The sequence below is a fragment of the Leptonychotes weddellii genome, chromosome 4, assembly GCF_054177405.1.
Source record: "Leptonychotes weddellii isolate Sample4059 chromosome 4, ASM5417740v2, whole genome shotgun sequence".
NCBI lineage: Eukaryota > Metazoa > Chordata > Mammalia > Carnivora > Phocidae > Leptonychotes > Leptonychotes weddellii.
In genome coordinates, this window is record NC_138372.1 from 59,337,380 (window position 1) to 59,356,518 (window position 19,139).

Sequence of the window (19,139 nt, forward strand, 5' to 3'; positions counted from 1 at the left end):
TCATTTAGTAAAACCTTCACTTACATAGCAAATCAGTGTAATATACAATTGTGCAAAAGAAATCATTCTAAACAAAACAATAAAATTATTAAAATGTAAAATAGATTTATTTTTAATAAATTATTCAGAATTTATTTTTCAAGAAATTTGGTATATTAATAAAATGTATTAATTCTCCCGTGACAGAGAATATAGAAAAGGAAAGTGAAATGATGAAGAACAGGGACTTAGCCAGTCCAGTTCCTCCTATAAGCCAAGGTACAACAGAATTCCCTTAGACTGCATAAGGAACAAACTACTTCCAGACTCTTTCACTGATGTTAAAAATCATGTTAAAACAATAAACAATATGAATGTTTACTTTCTAACTTCTCCCATTTTCCCACTGCTTATGTTTCCTTTTCCTGAGATCTCAAACATTGCATTATTTAAATTGCCTAGCTTCTTTCCCGTTTCTCTTACATACATTAGCCTGCCCCTCGAGCTGCCCTAATGGTGTTTCTTATGAATAATGTCCAAGTTGAGACCCCTTCCATTGAATGAGGGCCTTTCTTTCCTAGATGTGGTCAAAATAGAGAGTAAACAATTATATCGACCAGAATTCCTGTCCCTTCTAAACCAGCCATGTGAAAGCTAGTGCACTGCACTGTATTACTGTGTCAGTTATATTTTTGCCATATATTTATATTGCAAAATATAGTCATGATTATTTGATTACTACTGATAGGTTTTACTTTGGCTGGGGCAGAGACCGAGAATGGAGAAATGTTTCTGTATCTCAGTTTAAATTGCTAATTTAATTAATAATTGCTACTTGTAAGCTTACAGCAGGTCATAAGAATTTGGTCCATTATTCAAATTCCAGAATTACAAAGGTAGGCTTTATTTTAATTTTTTCTTAATATATTCCCTAGATACTGATTTTGATGTCAAAATACAAAAACTAATATAAGGTTTAATCTCCACTTAAATGGACATAATAGGCCAATTTGGAGAAACATAAAAATATTTCAAAAATTATAAATTTGAAAATTTACCATAAGTCACAGCTAAATTACTTTTCAGTTGTATATTTAAAAGCAGAAAGCAGAAATTCAATGTAATGTAATGATATGAAATTCTCATTCAATAGATTGAGGACATAAACAATACGGGAACTGAATCAGCATCAGAGGTAAATGGACATTTCCTTTAATGAAACATCACCTAAAATTATCTGGTTCACAAATAATCTTTTAATTAAAAAATGAAAAGCATTTTTATTTTTATTATAATTATAGCAACAACAACAAAAAGGACAAGTATTTTGCAAAGCAAGATCATACTTTTGCACTTTCAAACACTAGCTTAGTGTCTTAAAAGTATGAAAAAAAAAGTATGTTTTTGCTTTCATGGTTAAAGACACAAGTGTCAGATTGAGATACTCTGCCAAGACTATGTATTTCTTGAACTGTTACTAATGGTCGAGATTGTTGAAAGCTAACATTTTTTGAAAGCAGGGTTTTTCCCATCATTTGTCTTCCTCTTTCCTCGGAGTTCTTGATAGTTTGTTTTATCACATACTAGTAGAAAGTACAGTATCTAGTACCATGAAGGAATGTTCAACAACCACAAAAACTTTAGCTAATTCCTTTTTACCTAACAGAGAAGGTTAAGCATCAATTTGATGGTGTGCCTAAAACTACAGCCACATAAATTGGAAGCAGTTTTATTTTAGGGACATGCGTTACATATTATAACTTACTTTATTTTTGAAAAAAGTTCAGAGGTAACAATAGATTAATAGAATTAATTAAAATGAATTTGAAAAACAACAAATTTAAGAATATTTTACTAGGACCAAATGCCAATGAGTATTGTTCTATAAGTGTTTTATAAATAACTTGGAAATACTGTTTGTCTTTCCTCACTAAATAATAGTTTTGTTAAGTAGTTAACAACTTGCACGGAGCAAAAAGTCCTGTGGAGACTTTTCGTGTGTGTTTAAACGGAATCTACCCACCATCAAATTGATTTAGAGTACACTCACATGCCCACCGCCTTCTGTGGAACTAGTAGTGCACGGACAGCTAAATTCAGATGATGTCATGCGGTTTTATCCAAACAGCTGTATTAACACCACCTTCTAGGAAAGAAGATGCTCCTTGAGCCTTGTCAACAATGGATTTCAGTTAAATTAACTCAATGTACAATGAATTCAGAGAAACAACTATTGAATAGAAATCTGTAAAAAATATATATAAATTTTTGTTCTTCGTAACATTGATGGCAATGTAATGAAACTCACCAATAATGGAGGCAAAATCCCATGAAACCTAAATTTTGGTTAGCAAGAAATATGCTAATTTTCTATTTTATAAATTAGGAAGGAGACGAATCACTGCTTGTAACAGTGGTACCTGTCAAATCACAAAAAACTTCTGGAAAGATGAAGAATTTTGAGGATCTAGAGAAAGAACGAGAAGAAAAAGAAAGGGTCAAATATGAAGAAGATAAAAGAATAAGATATGAAGAACAACGGCGATCTCTCAAGGAAGCAAAGTGTCTTTCATTGGTCGTGGTAATTTTTATTTTTATTTTTTTTAGGTACAAATCAAAGCAGTTAAGTTACCAGCATTTCCTTTTATGATTAACAGATGTGTTTGCACAATGTTTCTTAGGATGATGAACTAGAAAGCGAGGCAAAAAAAGAATCCCTTTCTCCTGGAAAACTGAAACTAACTTTTGAAGAATTGGAAAGACAAAGACAAGAAAACCGAAGGAGGCAAGCTGAAGAGGAAGCAAGACAACGTTTAGAAGAAGAGAAGCGTGCTTTTGAAGAAGCAAGGCGGCAAATGGTAAAACAAATATATATATAAAACGTATTTTAAAATATATATATATATTTAAAGATTTTATTTTTAAGTAATCTCTACACTCAACATGGGGCTCGAACCAGGAGTTGTACGCTCTACCAAGTGAGCCAGCAGATGCCCCTATAATATATGTATTTATATATAATGATATTATATATAATATATAATGATATATAACCTACAAATTATATTTTATATATGTCCTATGAATGTTATATATAAAAAACTTAGTATTAGGGAAGGAAGCTGGCTTTAAATAAAACTCATTCCTATAAATTCAAGGAGATTGTCTATATAAAAGGGTCTGATTTTGAAACTATACATATTTCCTATATAAAATGCATCTGTATTATTTTCTAGTTTCTCTTTATGATGGGACATTTTACCTAATATGCTTTAATTTTTATTTTTATGTTATAAATTATAAATATGTAAAATAGGAGTCAATGAACCTGGTTTCTCTTTGTTAGTTCAGCCTGCAGTGTATTTAATGACAGGGTACAGCACACGCACACTTTCGAGTCTAATCATAAGTGTACACTTAGTTTTAGTCCAGTTTTTCAAATATTTGAACTTATCAAAATAAGTTTACTATGGAATATGCAGTTTGTTATATAAGGTATGTAGATGTGTGTATGTGTGTGTGTGTGTAGAGGTATGGAGTGTAGTGGTTAAGAGCATAGTTTCTGGAACCACACTGCCTGGATTCACATATCTATTGTTTATTTAGTGTGTAACCAGGGACAAGTTATTTAACCCCTCTATGTCTTAGTTTTCTTATTTGTAAAATGGTGAAAATAATTGTGTCTACTTCTTAAATTGTACGTGAGTTAATACAGAAAGCAGTTAATGTCTGGCATATAATAAGCGCTGTAAAATGTTAACTATTATAACTATATCAATAAAAAATAAAATTGAAATAAGAAAATACTGATTCCAAATCTCATTGTAAAAATTTTTTGAATTTTAATGGAATATCTATAATTTTTTAAAAGTTTCAGAATTTCTTGATCAACTTTCATTAATGTTCTAAGGACTGTATCTACAAAAGTTAAATTCTCTAGACATTTGAAAATGTTATTACTTCTGGGTAATTATAATTGCATAATATGTACACACTTTAGCTACCAGTGGTGATCAATTTCATGAAAATAGAAATAATCAAATCATAAATTTCAATAAATATTTAATTATAATTTTAATTATAAAATCATAAAATTTGAATTTTATAAAAAATAGTTCCAGGTAATCTTTTATCTGATTAGTATAAGGAAAAGTACCATAGTTCATAGTAAAATATCCATGAAAATTACAAAATGAGAATTTTATTTTACTACAATAGAGACTCTCTATAGATATACTTGAAGCATAGTAAGTACACACACACGCATTTTATGTTTTGTTCTGGGAGAGTTAATATTTATTAGAACTCTTAAATGACCCCTTAAATTCTTTCAAACACTCAATTTATCTATTTAAAAATTTGACTTTCATGGGAACTGTTATTTAACTTGAGTACATCTTTATTTGGAATTTCTCCAAATTTAAATACTTTATCAGCTAAGAAATTATAAAGGAAAGGAAATTTGGTCAAATATATTAAGGGCAAGAAAATATTTGTGTGTGAGGTGGCCAGTTCTGTGCCTTTTGATTGATAATTCATTCCTGCCCTTGATGAATCTCGGTTCTTAGTAATGAGTTGTTTCTTGGTTAGGTAAATGAAGAGGAGGAAAACCAAGACACAGAAAAAATTTTAAAAGGGTACCGCCCTGGTAAACTCAAACTCAGTTTTGAAGAAATAGAAAGACAAAGGAGAGAAGATGAAAAAAGGAAAGCAGAAGAAGAAGCCAGGAGGAGAATAGAGGAAGAAAAGAAGGCATTTGCTGAAGCAAGGAGAAGCATGGTAAGATAGAATGTAACTGGAGAATGCCATTAGGATTCAGCTTTTTTAAGAGTATGTTAAGAGGGGGTGCCTGACTGGCTCAGTCAGTATTGGATGCAAGTCTTGGGGTTGTGAGTTTGAGCCCCATGTTGGGTATAGCGATTACTTTAAAATTTTTTTAAATTTGGGGTGCCTGAGTGGTGCAGTCAGTTAAGCATTCAACTCTTGGTTTTGGCTCAGGTTGTGATCTCGGGGTCTTGAAATCGAGCCTGTGTCAGGCTCCACGCTCAGCACAGAGTGCTTGAGACTCTCTCCCTCTGCTCCTTCCCCCTGTACTCAGGTACACACTCACTGTCTCTCAAATAGACCTTAAACTTTTTTTTAATTTAAAAAAAAAATAGAGTATGTTAAGAAAAATAATTAAACTTTAGATATTATTTCTGGAATCTTTCAAAAGTAGGGATAGCAAAGAAGCTTTAAAGTCTCCTATGGCATTAACACCTATCAGTTAAAGGTGTTTGCTTCAGTGTAATGTTGAGAAGGTTCTGATTAAGTTGCTATGCCTGGCTTAAAGGATTATTATCTTCCTTCTCTGGGAAGGTATGTTTTCCAGAAGTATCTAAGCAGAGAGTTTCCTACTCTACCTTTCCTTCCATTCTCTCCATTCTTCTTTCCCGTCCCACATTTCCTCCTTCACTTCTTCCCTCCCTCCTTTCTTTCCTTCTTTCATTTCACCTTCCATCCCATCCAGTACATATTAAATGACCAAAGCCATTTAATCACAATTATTTAATTCTCCAAAATGCTCACCTATCACTTCTGGATATTGCTACCAAACTTAATTCCTTCACAAAGTTACACCCCCTATACCACTTTTTAATGTTTGTAAAATATACAGTTATCTCACTAGTTTTCAAGCAAGCTGACCTATAAATGCTGCATCTCCTTCTTGAAACATAAAAAGTAGGCTCCACGCCCAACATGAGGCTTGAACTCACAACCCGAAGATCAAGAGTTGCAGGCTCTACTGATTGAGGCAGCCAGGTGCTCCCCCTCTTCTTGAAACATTTTAATTGGCTTCAGTGATATCATGACCAGGTTTTCTTCCTATGTCTGGGGGAGCTTCAAGCACATATATCCACATGTTTATTTGGCTTCATTACCCATCCAGATGCTCAAATCAGAAAGTTGGGAGTCTTAAAGACTTCCACCTTCTCATTCATACCTCACATCCAGTCATTCACTAAGTTTCATTCATTCTACCTTCTAAATCACTCTAAAAATCGATCAGTTTTTCCCTCATTTCCACTGCTATTGTTATCCCTTCCTTGGGTCACCTATCTCCTCCCAGGTCACAGTTATCTCTAGCCTCAAACCAACTCCTATTTAATTTGCTTTCTTGTCTATAATCCATTCTTCTTTGTAAAGACAAGAGTGATCTTTCTCGCTCTCTTCTCCTTCTCTTTCTTTCTTTCAGGTAAATTTGTGTTACTATTTTGCTTAAGAATTTTCCACTTCCCTTAAGCAAAAATCTAAAAATTTTTTAAATCTAAAAAATTTTTTAAACTATTTCTTTATAATATTGTCCTAGTATATTTTTCCAGTTTCATTTCTTCATTCTTCTTAATCTGACATCTTTGTTCTGGACATACTAAATTTCTCCCAATTTCTTCAAAATACTGTGCTCTCATCCATCTCTGGACCTTCATAAATGCTGAATGAAACATGCCCCTCTTTCCTTTCCCCATGCTCTGCTGTCTCCTATTCATATTTTCCATTTCCTCTGGGAAGCCTTTCCTGAGAACACAAGTTCCAAAGACGTGTTCTTTCTGTGCATTCTTGTGGATTTTGTACTCCCCTGGCATAGCACTAATGTATTGTTGTTGCTTACAGCTGTCATTCTCACTCATGAGGCTTAGACTGTTCATCAGGCACATGGCACAAAGCATTCTAGCATAACAAATTTCCTATAAATGTTTGTGGAGTATATTAAAACTATCTTTTTAAAAAATAATTAACTTATTTACTTGCTCAGTAAACGCTACCCCTGACATGGGGCTTGAACTGACAACCCCATGATCAAGAGTTGCATCTCTACTGACTGAGCCAGCCAGGTGCTCCTTAAAACTATCTTGTGTGTAAAACTAGGTAATCCTTGATTCACAAATGATTTCTATGCAGAAACCCCATAAACATTGTGAAGGCACTTAATTTTTGGAGAATAAGCAGGTTCAGAGTGATAGACAAGTAGTAGCTGTGAAGATCAGGAGATCTAATGCCAGGGGCAGATTTTTAGGCTGAAACTGCCATGATTCACTAATAGAAAAAGTGTAGGAAGGAAAACTGCATTAAACCAAAACTCCAGTTTCCTAGAGGTATTTCTGTATCAGGAAAGATAAAATTTTTCCTTCATTTATGTTGGGTTTTTTTTTTTTATCCAGGGCCATATTTTAATTTTGTATTATAGCTCAGTTAGCTCATATATTAATAAAAATTTCTGGTAATCTTTGGATTGTAAAACCATGTAAACATTGTTTCTGAGTTGAGTTTATTCTTTGGTAAAGCCTGTCATATGTAAAACAAATAATTACCCTTTGCCTTATTACCCTATGTCTTCTTTAGCCACAGGGTCGTAATTCAGGCCAGAGGTTTATTTTCTACTTTCAGGGGATAGAAAAACAGAATTAGGTAATTGCTTTTCATGGTAAAATGTATTCCAAGTCAGTGATTTAAAAGCAAAGTTTCTATTTGCAATTTAGGGATTGCCTTTATTACAGGGAATGATAATATAATAATAATAACTGCCATTGGGGGACTCCTGGGTGGCTCAGTTGGTTGGTTAAGCTACTACTGCCTTCGGCTCAGCTCGGGTCATGATCTCAGGGTACTGGGATCAAGTCCCACATGGGGCTCCCTGTTCAGCGGGGAGCCTGTTTCTCCCTCTGCCCCTCCTCCCTGCTCATGCTTGCTCTCTCTCTCACAAATAAATAAAATCTTAAAAAAAAAAAACTGCCATTGGGAGCTTACTATTGGGTATCATACACACTATAAGTGTTTCCAAACTTTGTCATGACAACTATATGAAAAGTTGTTACAGATAGGGAAACTCACAGAGGCTGGGTAACTTGCCCAAGGTCACAACTTAATGGCAGTTAGACGTGTAATTCATGAAATTACAAAAAGATAGTCTAAATCATTATTTATAATTTTTATTAGGTTTTTGAAGGTTTGAATCCCACCTTTGCCACTTAATATTTGTGTTCACTCTGGAATAGTACCTGAGTTTCTCATCTATAATGGAGGATATTAATAATATCTACTTCATAGGATTACAGGATTAAATAAATCAATGTAAAGTGCTTAGAATTTACATGGCAGCTCTAAGTATTATTATTTAATTAACCAGACAGTAAATAAATTAGTACAAAAAAATTACAGCATTAAGAATGATTTTTATCTGATTATGAAAGAATCATGGGTTATCTAATTCATTCAGACAAAACCATGATTTAATGGAAATGCTCTATTTTAATTAGCAGAATGGAAATTCATTTTAATTCAAAGTGTTCTCAGTATCAGAAAATCTTAATATCTAATTCAAATTACTCATAATACAAATTCAAAGGATTTCTTTGTGTTCATTGGAGCAGAAAACAGATGGTCACCATTTCCTCTGTAACCACAAAATACCTTAGTCTTATATTTTCTAGTAATTTCTCCCTTGTTTATTGTTTTATACTTTTGAAGAGATTTAGGTCTCCAAATTTTTAGTTCAGTGTGAAACCTTTCTATTCAAGTGATCAGAGTTTCTACAAAAAAAATTTTTTTTAAAAGTTTGTGTAATTTTGGCAAAAATAATGAAAGAATCATTTTGAGTAGGTAGTAGATGATGACTTCCCAGAGATGTATAAAACAATTTCTCAAGAATCTCTTACACCGGGAAAACTGGAAATTAATTTTGAAGAATTACTAAAACAAAAAATGGAAGAAGAAAAACGACGAACAGAGGAGGAAAGGAAGCATAAGCTAGAGATGGAAAAACAGGAATTTGAACAACTGAGACAAGAAATGGGAGAGGTGAGATTTTAAGAAATACCATTTATATTCTCCAAATATTTATTAATATAAGTATTTTACATGTAGTATCTTACAATAACTTTTTAAGTATTATTATTCACATAAAGGACACCCAGCATACCATGAGGCACTTGGTACAAGTTTTGGCATAGTTATGAGCACTTTCTAGCCTGCTATAACTCTGCTTCTTTCTTACTAGGTTAAAACATATGATTGCAAGTGACTAACATACTACTATAGTACCTTAAGTAAATATTTCTTCCTATATACCTCACAATTATGTGGTTATATTATGATGGAGAATTGTTTCCTAAAGTGCTTACTATGCCCATTTTTTATATTTATTTTCCTTGAAATAAACTGATTAGTCAAAATAAAATTACAAGAGTACCATGGATACCAATAGAACAATATCAGTTTGGCAAGTCTTTGAATCATTTTATTTTACTAAATTAGAAGACAGAACTCTCATGATAAATATTTCAGTATGATTTCTCTAGTATTGAAGTGAATTAAATAAATACATAAATATATATCTACATAAATATAGACTGTACAGGGTCAGCTTCATGGGCATGCAACCTGGGCCCTCACAGGACCCTGTGCTCAGATAGGTTGTGCATAAGGTTTAATGTTCTAAGGTTGCCATCTTGATTTTTAATTTAAAAATTTAATTAAAGTAAAATTTAAAACTTAAAATTTAATTAACACCGTAATCTTATCTTTGAATTTGTGTGTTTTAAGTGAAGGCTGCTTGGACAATGGAGCATGTGCTAGACTTTGAGCCGTGGCTCAAATCTCCTGTCCCCTGCCTCTCTATGGTGCATTCTCAGCTCTTTCCCTATCTCCTGATGCCCCAAGGCCCTTTCTAAAGGGTTCTTTCCCACAGCTGCCACCCTCCATCTGGATGGCCAGTTGTGTAAGCAGAAGAGGGGAGATAGAAAAAGGGGGCCAGCATTCCACTGTCACCCTCGACCTCTGATGGGGGGTAGTAGCTCTTGGCAGCAACATGAACAGGGTCAGGGATCAGCACACAGCCCGGTGACTTGGGGTGAAACGAGCAGTTGTTGTCCCAGATTCTAACTGGCAGTGATGTGGCATGTTTGGCAGGCAACTTGGTGGGGACTTTTTGCCAACTCCTGATCTAGGAACCGAATGGGATCCTATGCAGAGGTTGCAATCTCTAGAAGTTGCCTCTTTTGTCATGGGCTGGGGCAATGGACCTGTGGGGATATTTACTTCCTTGCCCCAGACAATTGAGAGACTATAAATACTATATAAATATATAGGTAGTAATATCATGAATATGCTGTAGGAAAATATTCCAAGGTCTAGCCTTATTTTAAAAATGTAATAGCATTTATTTTATAAAGGATGATGAAAATGAATTGCCTAGGAAAACTTGTAAATTAGTTCAATCATTAATTTTGACCAGAATGATTTGGGAACCAATGATAGAAGGTACATAACAAACTTGTTAGGTTTCTGTTATTTTAGGAGTTGTCTGTTTTCACCCACATAGACTAAAAAGTGAAGGTAGTATAAATAAGTTCTCTTTTTTCCCCTTTGGTTGAACCAAGAAATTAACCCTCATGTTGTATCGTCCACTGTGACCCCACCCCTCCGCACCTTCATTCCCCTTCCCTACTAACCCCTCCCCACACCTAGAATCTAGGTCTTCTCCAGGAAAAGTATACCAAGAATAACTGCATTTTTTTTTTTAACATTTCATATAGTGAGATTAGGGTTTAGTGTAAGAAGTATACAAAGAACTAGTAATAAACTGTGAAAAGCCAAGGGAAACCAGAATAAAAAGTATTTAAGATAAAACGGTTTAAAGAATTGGAGCCCAATTTTGGTAGACTCTTCTCTTTCTTGGCAGGATATAAAATTGAGACTAGAAGTGATACATATCAAATGTAGGGATTTTGCCAGGCTGTATTGTAGAAAGAGTTCATTCAGTTAACTTGAGTATTGAGTGATAATCAGGGGCACCTGGGTGGCTCAGTCGTTGGGCGTCTGCCTTCGGCTCAGGTCATGATCCCGGGATCCTGGGATGGAGCCCCACATAGGGCTCGCTGCTCGGCGGGAAGCCCTCTCCCACTCCCCCTGCTTGTATTCCCTCTCTTGCTGTGTCTCTGTCAAATAAATAAAATCTTGAAAAAAAAAAAGTGGTATTTATTAGACTATCATCAAAACAAAGACAGGAGGAACTTTAGGATACTCTGGCTCTGTATAGAGATAAAAAAATCATGTCCAGGGGGCTAAGTGACAAGGCAAAAGGCCACACGGTATCAAAGTCAGAACTAGAACTTGTATCTGACTCCCAGCCCACTGTTCTTACAATTATAGTTCATCTTCCCCTAAACATGGATTTTCCTATGGTTCCTAGTATGTATAAAGATTTTATTTATTTGACAGAGAGAGACACAGCAAGAGGAACACAAGCAGGGGGAGCGGGAAAAGAAGCAGCCTTCTGCTGAGCAGGGAGCCTGATGCGAGGCTCAGTCCCAGGACCCTGGGATCATGACCTGAGCCGAAGGCAGACGCTTAACGACTGAGCCACCCAGGCGCCCCATAATCTTGATATGCATATTTTAGTTTTAGGAGGTTATAATGAAATATTAAATGAAGTTTTGAGCCATATCCCATAATGAAATATTTTAAATAAGATGTTATCTAAAGTCTTAAATTTGTAGCATTACTTTTAATCAGTAAATTTAGTAATTGTATTTAGGGAAGAGGTTATTTAAGCTTTATTTTTGGCTTCAAGTAAGAAATGAACACCTTTTGGATGGTTTATTGTACAAACTAATTTTCTAGTATTTAATATATAAAAAAAATTTTTTTTTGAAGGAAGAGGAAGAACATGAAACCTTCGAATTGAGTAGGGAATATGAAGAATTAATCAAATTGAAAAGAAGTGGCTCTATTCAAGCCAAAAATCTAAAAAGCAAGTTTGAAAAGATTGGACAATTGTCTGAAAAAGAAATACAGAAAAAAATAGAAGAAGAACGAGCAAGGAGGAGAGCAATTGACCTTGAAATTAAAGAGCGAGAAGCAGAAAACTTTCATGAGGTATACTGTGTTTAATAGTTACAGTATAGTAATTATGATGAACTTAGAAATGTAACATTGACTTTGAAATATGGTACTTAATCATAGGTATATATAACAACCCGGGAACTAAATAGCAAAAGCACATTAAGATCTTTTTTTTTTTTTTAAAGATTTTTATTTATTTATTTGACAGAGAGAGAGATAGCGAGAGGAGGAACACAAGCAGGGGGAGTGGGAGAGGGAGAAGCAGGCTTCCTGCCGAGCAAGAAGCCCGATGTGGGACTCGATCCCAGGACCCTGGGATCATGACCTGAGCCGAAGGCAGACGCTTAACGACTGAGCCACCCAGGCGCCCAGCACATTAAGATCTTAAGAGACTTTGAAAGGTTGCCTCAGTCTAGCATTGTTTCAGAAATGGCTTTTATTAGAATTAAATAGCCTATCGTGAACATCACTCTGGAAAAAATAGTTTAAAAATATTTATGGCACAGGACGCCTGGGTGGCTCAGTTGGTTAAGCACCTGCCTTAAGCTCAGGTCATGATCCCAGGGTCCTGGGATTGAGTCCCACATCAGGCTTCCTGCTCAAGTGGGGAGCCTGTTTCTCTCTCCCTGGCTGCTCCCCCTGCTTGTGTTGACAATAAATAAAATCTTCAAAAAATATATTTATGGCACAAATTTTAGTTTGAATCATTAGAACCAGTGTACATATGGGTTAAAATAAACTCCAGAGATTATTCATACTTAAGGATGACGCCAGTAAAGCTTAATGATCTGCTCAAAGTCATGCCAATAATTCAGTGACAGAGCCTAAATTAGAATTCAGAGGACATGAATTTGAAGTACCTCCAAATATTAAAAAGGCAATTACTAGATGACCCATAATGTTCCTTCCAACCTAAGGTCTAGTTATGAATATTGCTTTAAATATGATCTGGAGAATTTTTTCTGCCAGAATTGCCATTTTATAATACTTAACAGCATTTAACTTATGTTCTTCTAACAATGAATTTTCATCAAATAATCAACTAATAAAGCAGGTGTGGGAAATTGGGCAGGCCTTCAGAGACTGTTAGAAGACAGAATGAAGAAACTGATGCAAAACATGCATGCACCTATTTTTCTTACATAGGCAATTATTTTAGAGCTTGTTTCAGAATTTCCTTCAGTTGGATGTGGTATCCTGAAGCAATTTCTTAGTACTGTGAAATATAAATGGTGAGACTTTCAGACAGATCCATTAAAAGTCTTAGTTTAGAAACTATACCTAAGGTACTTTAGAAACCCTGAATCAACTGTACCTATAACCCGTTCTACTAAAACCTCCCTCAAAAGCCACCAGTGACCTCATTATCACCAAATTGTTTTACAGACTCGTTGTTTTAATAGTTTAAACTCTGCACTTAGATTATTGCTTATTTCCATGGTTTCCAGCTCTTACCCTAAGTAGATGACTAACCACCTACTTCAACTCAGTGATTTCCCCAACTTCCAGCCAATGCCTCTTGCAGTTGTCTTTCCACTTACTCTACCTGCACACACTCATATGCCATTTGACCATCAATATATTTTGTTGGGTGAAATTCATCTCAAAGACAGTTATTAGCGAAGAAGGGTGAGGAAGGAAATCATGAAGTGGGAAGTAACAGAAATTGCATTTTTTCTGTATTACATAGGAGGGTGAAGAGTGATGGACAATCTTGTGACAAGGGAGTATTTTAATAGTTGTTAAAATGTGTAACATCCCCACCCTTTTCTGTTAGTTCTATCAGCCAGCACAGAGTTGGTTAAGCAAATAAATACACTGGGACTCCAGTGATATTGTATAACCTTTACACTGGGAGAAAAGGGTTCTAATTGTCAGGAGACTGTTACTCAAATAAAACTTTCATTTTTCACAAATTAAGGGATAGTGAAAATCTCCACATCTGAGTATAGCACAAATATGTAAACCAAACATGAGTCATTATTTTGTGCCTATAAATGACAACTTCATAACTATTAATGCTTTAGTTCTTGTTGGTTTCTAGAAAACAAGTAATTCTTATTCTTGGCCCATTTTCATAAAGGAAGAAGATGTTGATGTCAAACCTGCAAAAAAAAGTGAGGCCCCATTTACTCATAAAGTGAACATGAAAGCTAGATTTGAACAAATGGCTAAGGCAAGAGAAGAAGAAGAACAAAGAAGAATTGAAGAGCAAAAGTTACTACGGATGCAGTTTGAACAAAAGGAAATTGATGCAGCACTACAAAAGGTAGCAGGCTTACATACTCTATTTTTCAAATATGCTCTTAAAACACTGAGGGATTAAAAATAATTTTTTAATAGCTTTCAGGTCAGTGTAATGTTTTATAAAGTACACATTGTAGTAGGCATATTTACATGTTCTTTGGGAAGCAAAAACCCATTCACTCAGGAAATTCTTTTGCTAAACCGTTGTCCTGAAAATGCTACTTTAAACACCAACTTGAATGTGCTTATTTATATTTAATATAGAAAAGAGAAGAGGAGGAGGAAGAAGAGGGTGGTAGCATCATGAATGGCTCCACTATTGAAGATGACGAGCAAACGAGATCAGGAGCTCCGTGGTTCAAGAAGCCTCTAAAAAACACATCGGTTGTAGACAGTGAGCCAGTTAGATTTACTGTTAAAGTAACAGGAGAACCCAAACCGGAAATTACATGGTGGTTTGAAGGAGAAATACTGCAGGATGGAGAAGACTACCAATATATTGAAAGAGGAGAAACTTACTGCCTTTATTTACCAGAAACTTTCCCAGAAGATGAAGGAGAGTATATGTGTAAAGCAGTCAACAACAAAGGCTCTGCAGCTAGTACCTGTATTCTTACAATTGAAAGTAAGAATTAATCACTTAATCTAGAACTTTTATTCTATTTAAATTTTTTTCCTTTAAAAAAAAAATCACTTTTCTTCTTCTCTTTTTTAGCTGACGACTACTAGCTCCCCTCCCCTCTCCCTGGAACTTTCTCTCCCTGCCCCCCCCGACTTTCTTACTACACCCATGTTTTCTGTGGCGGGGCCAAAATGGAAACCAGAAGTGCCACTATGTTGACTTTCTATTCCTTTTCATAATAGTCTTCAAAACACAAGCTCATCTAAGGAATAACTTCTTCCTTTCCAAATGATCACCAGATTCATCGCCATATTATGCAGAAGTTAAGGTGTATCTAATGGGGTAAAATGGAAAATTTACTCAATTATTAAAATACATTATTTTGCATGAAAGAATGTCATTTATGAGCTATTTTCACCGAAAATTAGTCCAAGATAGTAGAGACTTAATTTGGAACCTATCAATTTGAGTTTTCCTTAATACATCATTTTCCTTGTAGTTTCAAAGTCTTTCTGAAGCAGAGAGGGGGAAGGGGTACCATTCCTTTCAAGGGAAAGGGGAAGCATGGAGAACAAAAGGAGGACTTTAAAGAAACAACTGCCAGAGAAAACTTAATGGAAACCACTGCCTATAGAGTTCTGAATGTTGAGAATAAATATTAACATGTACTTTTCAAATGTGTGTAATATATATTCAAGCTTATAAAGTCAATTTATGTTGTGACCTAACTTGAACAAATTGTTTAGTGAGAAAACTTTGTATCAGTAGTTTATGCAGGAGAAAACACTTTCAACATAATGAACGATTTCAAGATCTAAGAAAAAAAAAAAGGCACAATATTCAATTTTAAAATCTGGTCTTCAAGTTTGTAAATAATTAACTACCATGTTCTAGTACCAACTTGTTTTGTATTTTAGTTTTCTGGAAGACAACTGTATTTTACAATGTAAACTCAGTAAAGTAACTTCTGTATTAAAAAATAAAGTCAATATTTTAGAAAAGAAAAACACTCCTTTATAATATTGATCAATGTACATTTATTTTTTTTATTGAGGAAACCATAATCAATACAAAATTACAGCAATCATGTGCCCTTTTACATACAATGTCATTAAAGCAAACTCTAAACCACAGTTTGTAAAGTATTCAATTTACCTCAAGTCCAAGCTGCATCTCCCTAAGACACTGTTCCCATCACAGTAGCCATTTTAAGCCAATCTTCTTTTTACACACGGGTAGTTTCTGTAGAGAACACTTTTCTCAGGACGAAAATGCATCGAGCATGCATAAGAAAAAATATATATATATATATGCGCAAATACATTTAAGAGTTTCTATAGGGCTATCATTGAAGAAAATAAAACCTCGGGATTTGCTTCTTAAAAGCACCAATTTAAAAAATCCCTCAGAAATTTATACTGTGGCAAGAAAACTCAAGTGACTAAACAAAAAATAAGGTTATTTTCAGAGTCAAAATTATCTTTAGTATTGTTAAAATAATTTTAAAATGAGGCAGAATTTTCAGAAAATAAAAAGACATCCTCATTGATCATTTCTACATCCTTATTCTAGACAACAGATGTTTGCAGATAGAGCTGGTTCTCCTGGCAGAGTATTCAAACAAATGTTATCACTTCTGCATATATTCCTATTTCCCTCTTAAGGTACTCTGCCACTCCTACCCAAACCCACCCTTATGAATTAACTACCAAGGTATTTGTCTAAGGAAATATTTTATAATGTTTATAAACAACTAGTATCAAATCATTAGTTTTAGTATTAAAACCATTTTCATTAGTTAAAAATAAAAGTATACTTTTCATTTCTAAAAGAAACATCAAACCATAAGAATTCTACATAACACCACTCTAAAATATCATTAAAAAATGAAACACATTGTCAAGTTTTTTAAGTGCTAAATAAAATAAATCAGTTCAATTTCAATCTAAACATTGTTTCTACCACTCCTAACATCCATTGCATTCAAGTCAACTGGCTCACCTTTTCTGCTTTCCATTTATTTCAAGGTTAAGATTAGCGCCATTTAAAAAAATGCAGTATCAGTGAAGGCTTATGGTAATGAATAAAAAAAACTCGAGATAGAAACAATGCCCCAATATCTATTAGCATTCATCTATATTTTATAAAAATGCAAACTACAACTAACCAAAACTTGACAGGCTCTTAAGGTTCAAAGAGCTCCTTTGTATTATCAGTCTTAACATACCTATCATTGACTATTAAAACAATACATACACACACATAAATGTGGTGCAGTAACTATATAACTTACAAAATTTAACAGTTCATGGAACATTCAAGATCAAGCGAATAGCACTTTAAAATGAAAAGTGATCAAAAGCAGGTACATTACACCCTATACCATATTATGTATGGGAATACATTTCATATTTCTCAATTATGATTTGCCAATTTTACCTTCTACATTGAGCCCTTCTATGGTCCATGCTCATCGGCTCACCAATGGCATACACTCAAAGGATTCCTCTTTATGGGTAACTATCTCAGGACCTGATTTTATGAGCTATGATTTGGTGCTTGCAGCATCTTCAGCACTGTGTGTGAAAATGAAGGCAGTATTTTTGAATATTTTTCTTTGTTGTAGAGATAAGCAGGAGTTTTTAAAAGGATCAGCACATTTTAGAAACTGAATAAACAAAACTGATATGATGCTGCTTTAATACATTCATCTTAACTCAAAATATGTACCAGTTAAAATCATCTATAAGAACACAAACATTTTAAACTGGCAAAAAATAAATGCAGCGTCAGTTATTAAAGTATTATAAATCAGAAAAATACTGGTTGCTATACAGATTATGAAAGGTTATTTGCTATACAGTTAACATTTCACTGATGCACATGCCTTATCAAAAACATACTGCCAGTATTCCTTATAATTTTTTCCTTTTTCAGTGTATATAAAGATTATGAAAACTGAATTGTCTAAAAAAAAAAATCATAATAAAACTCTGACCAATAATGTCCTTACTGAATTATTATACTTCAAGAATAAGAAAAAAATAAAGATTCCAAGCTTTGGAGGGCAAAGAAAATGTCCTGTCAATCATAAAAAGATTGTGAAGGCTGTTGAAGTTTCTAACCAAGTGATTTCCTAAATCTAGAAAACTGTAATTGCCCTTTTTTAATTTTAACAATCCCTCTATAGTTGGGAAAAGATCACAAAAAGTTTGGATGTAGTTCAATTACAGCAGCAATCTACTCATCATTTTTTTCGTTTTCATAAAAAAAAAAACCAAAAAACCCAAAAAACAAAAAAACAAAAACCATTACCCAGAAATGTAAACAGTTGTTTGAACAACTTACAGACTTTCCACTGAAATGGTAGCATAAATAACAAAATACATTGTGGGGAAGCAGTAGCAGATTGCTTTTGAATTACACAACCACAAAAACCTCACAGGGACAACATTAATGTACTGAAATATTTATTTATATATGTCCTTAGGTTGTGCTTACCTGTTGCTTTTTGCAGCAGAACCTAAGGTGGAAGGTCTGGGAAGGCACTGTGAAGTATAAATAATTGCACTGTTTGCAATTAATAAAGATTTTAAACCTTAAATGAATCAAAATCAACAGCCTCCAATTTGTGAGTTATGATACTGAATCCAACTGAACTATTTCTTCAGTTTAATTAATAAATGCACCACTTTCCTAAAAGGTCATCTATAAAACAGTATCATGCAAAATACTGAAATTGTTCATGTCAATAACCCTACTCTTAAAGATAACACATAACTAACTCCTTACTAAACTTGAAACTAGAACTATATACCCATATCTAAATAAGGGCAAGGGAAGTCACTCCACGTTCTATAAAACAATCAAAAACATTTCAAAATATCTATAATGAACTGAACTGCTATTTTCTACCCTGTAAGTAATCTCAACATTTATGTCCTTGTACATCTCCCTTAATAGTATATTCAGAACAACTGGTGCTCCCCACCAATGAAAGAACTAATATATATTTATGAAATGGTGTTAAACTGCTACATTGCTTAATATTCGCAAACTGAAAACCACTTCTGTCTGATACATTTCAAGTCTTTCATATTAATATAGAAGATATGCATATTGTACATTGAAAAACAATATATTTTAGGAGCACCAATGAGTAATACTATTCAATTTTAATGATCAGTTTTCTTTAGCTATAGCTAAAGCATATCAAAAATACTTACCCATTAAGCTCACTTAAAAAAAAAATACAGACCTATGTATTATTCTATGTTAAATTAAGAAGCAGTTATGGTTTTCCAAGATATCAGCACTGTATTCCAACATAATATTCACACAAAGTATGGCATTTACATTATGTGGAACATTGACAAAAAGATACTGTTGCAGTTCATCAATTTGTCATTCT

General features: G+C 34.0%; 2 protein-coding genes across 23 annotated transcripts in view; one reads left to right on the forward strand and one right to left on the reverse strand.

Annotated features, from left to right (window-relative positions):
- The window catches only part of NEXN (nexilin F-actin binding protein), a 43,381-nt gene extending 27,646 nt beyond the window's left edge, over positions 1-15,735 (forward strand). For 6 of the 11 annotated variants that reach the window (XM_081817023.1, XM_081817014.1, XM_081817017.1 and 3 more), the window contains 9 exons: positions 1,133-1,174; positions 2,366-2,560; positions 2,661-2,837; positions 4,570-4,758; positions 8,617-8,814; positions 11,671-11,892; positions 13,943-14,128; positions 14,371-14,731; positions 14,822-15,735. In XM_081817023.1, the coding sequence (XP_081673149.1) occupies positions 1,133-1,174; positions 2,366-2,560; positions 2,661-2,837; positions 4,570-4,758; positions 8,617-8,814; positions 11,671-11,892; positions 13,943-14,128; positions 14,371-14,731; positions 14,822-14,835 (1,584 nt within the window). In that variant the 3' untranslated portion in view covers positions 14,836-15,735. Of the gene's footprint in view, positions 1-1,132; positions 1,175-2,365; positions 2,561-2,660; positions 2,838-4,569; positions 4,759-8,616; positions 8,815-11,670; positions 11,893-13,942; positions 14,129-14,370 lie in introns of all 11 variants that reach the window. The other 5 variants (XM_081817015.1, XM_081817020.1, XM_081817016.1 and 2 more) reach the window with 4 other exon arrangements.
- A 6-nt stretch (positions 15,736-15,741) lies between these two features.
- FUBP1 (far upstream element binding protein 1) overlaps positions 15,742-19,139 on the reverse strand; it is a 32,459-nt gene continuing 29,061 nt past the window's right edge. For 11 of the 12 annotated variants that reach the window (XM_031027190.2, XM_031027189.2, XM_031027194.2 and 8 more), the window contains 2 exons: positions 18,230-18,276; positions 15,742-17,304 (listed from right to left, as the gene is read on the reverse strand). In XM_031027190.2, coding sequence (XP_030883050.1) covers positions 17,274-17,304; positions 18,230-18,276 — 78 coding nt within the window. In that variant the 3' untranslated portion in view covers positions 15,742-17,273. The remainder of the gene's footprint in view (positions 17,305-18,229; positions 18,277-19,139) is intronic. The other variant, XR_004075372.2, reaches the window with a different exon arrangement.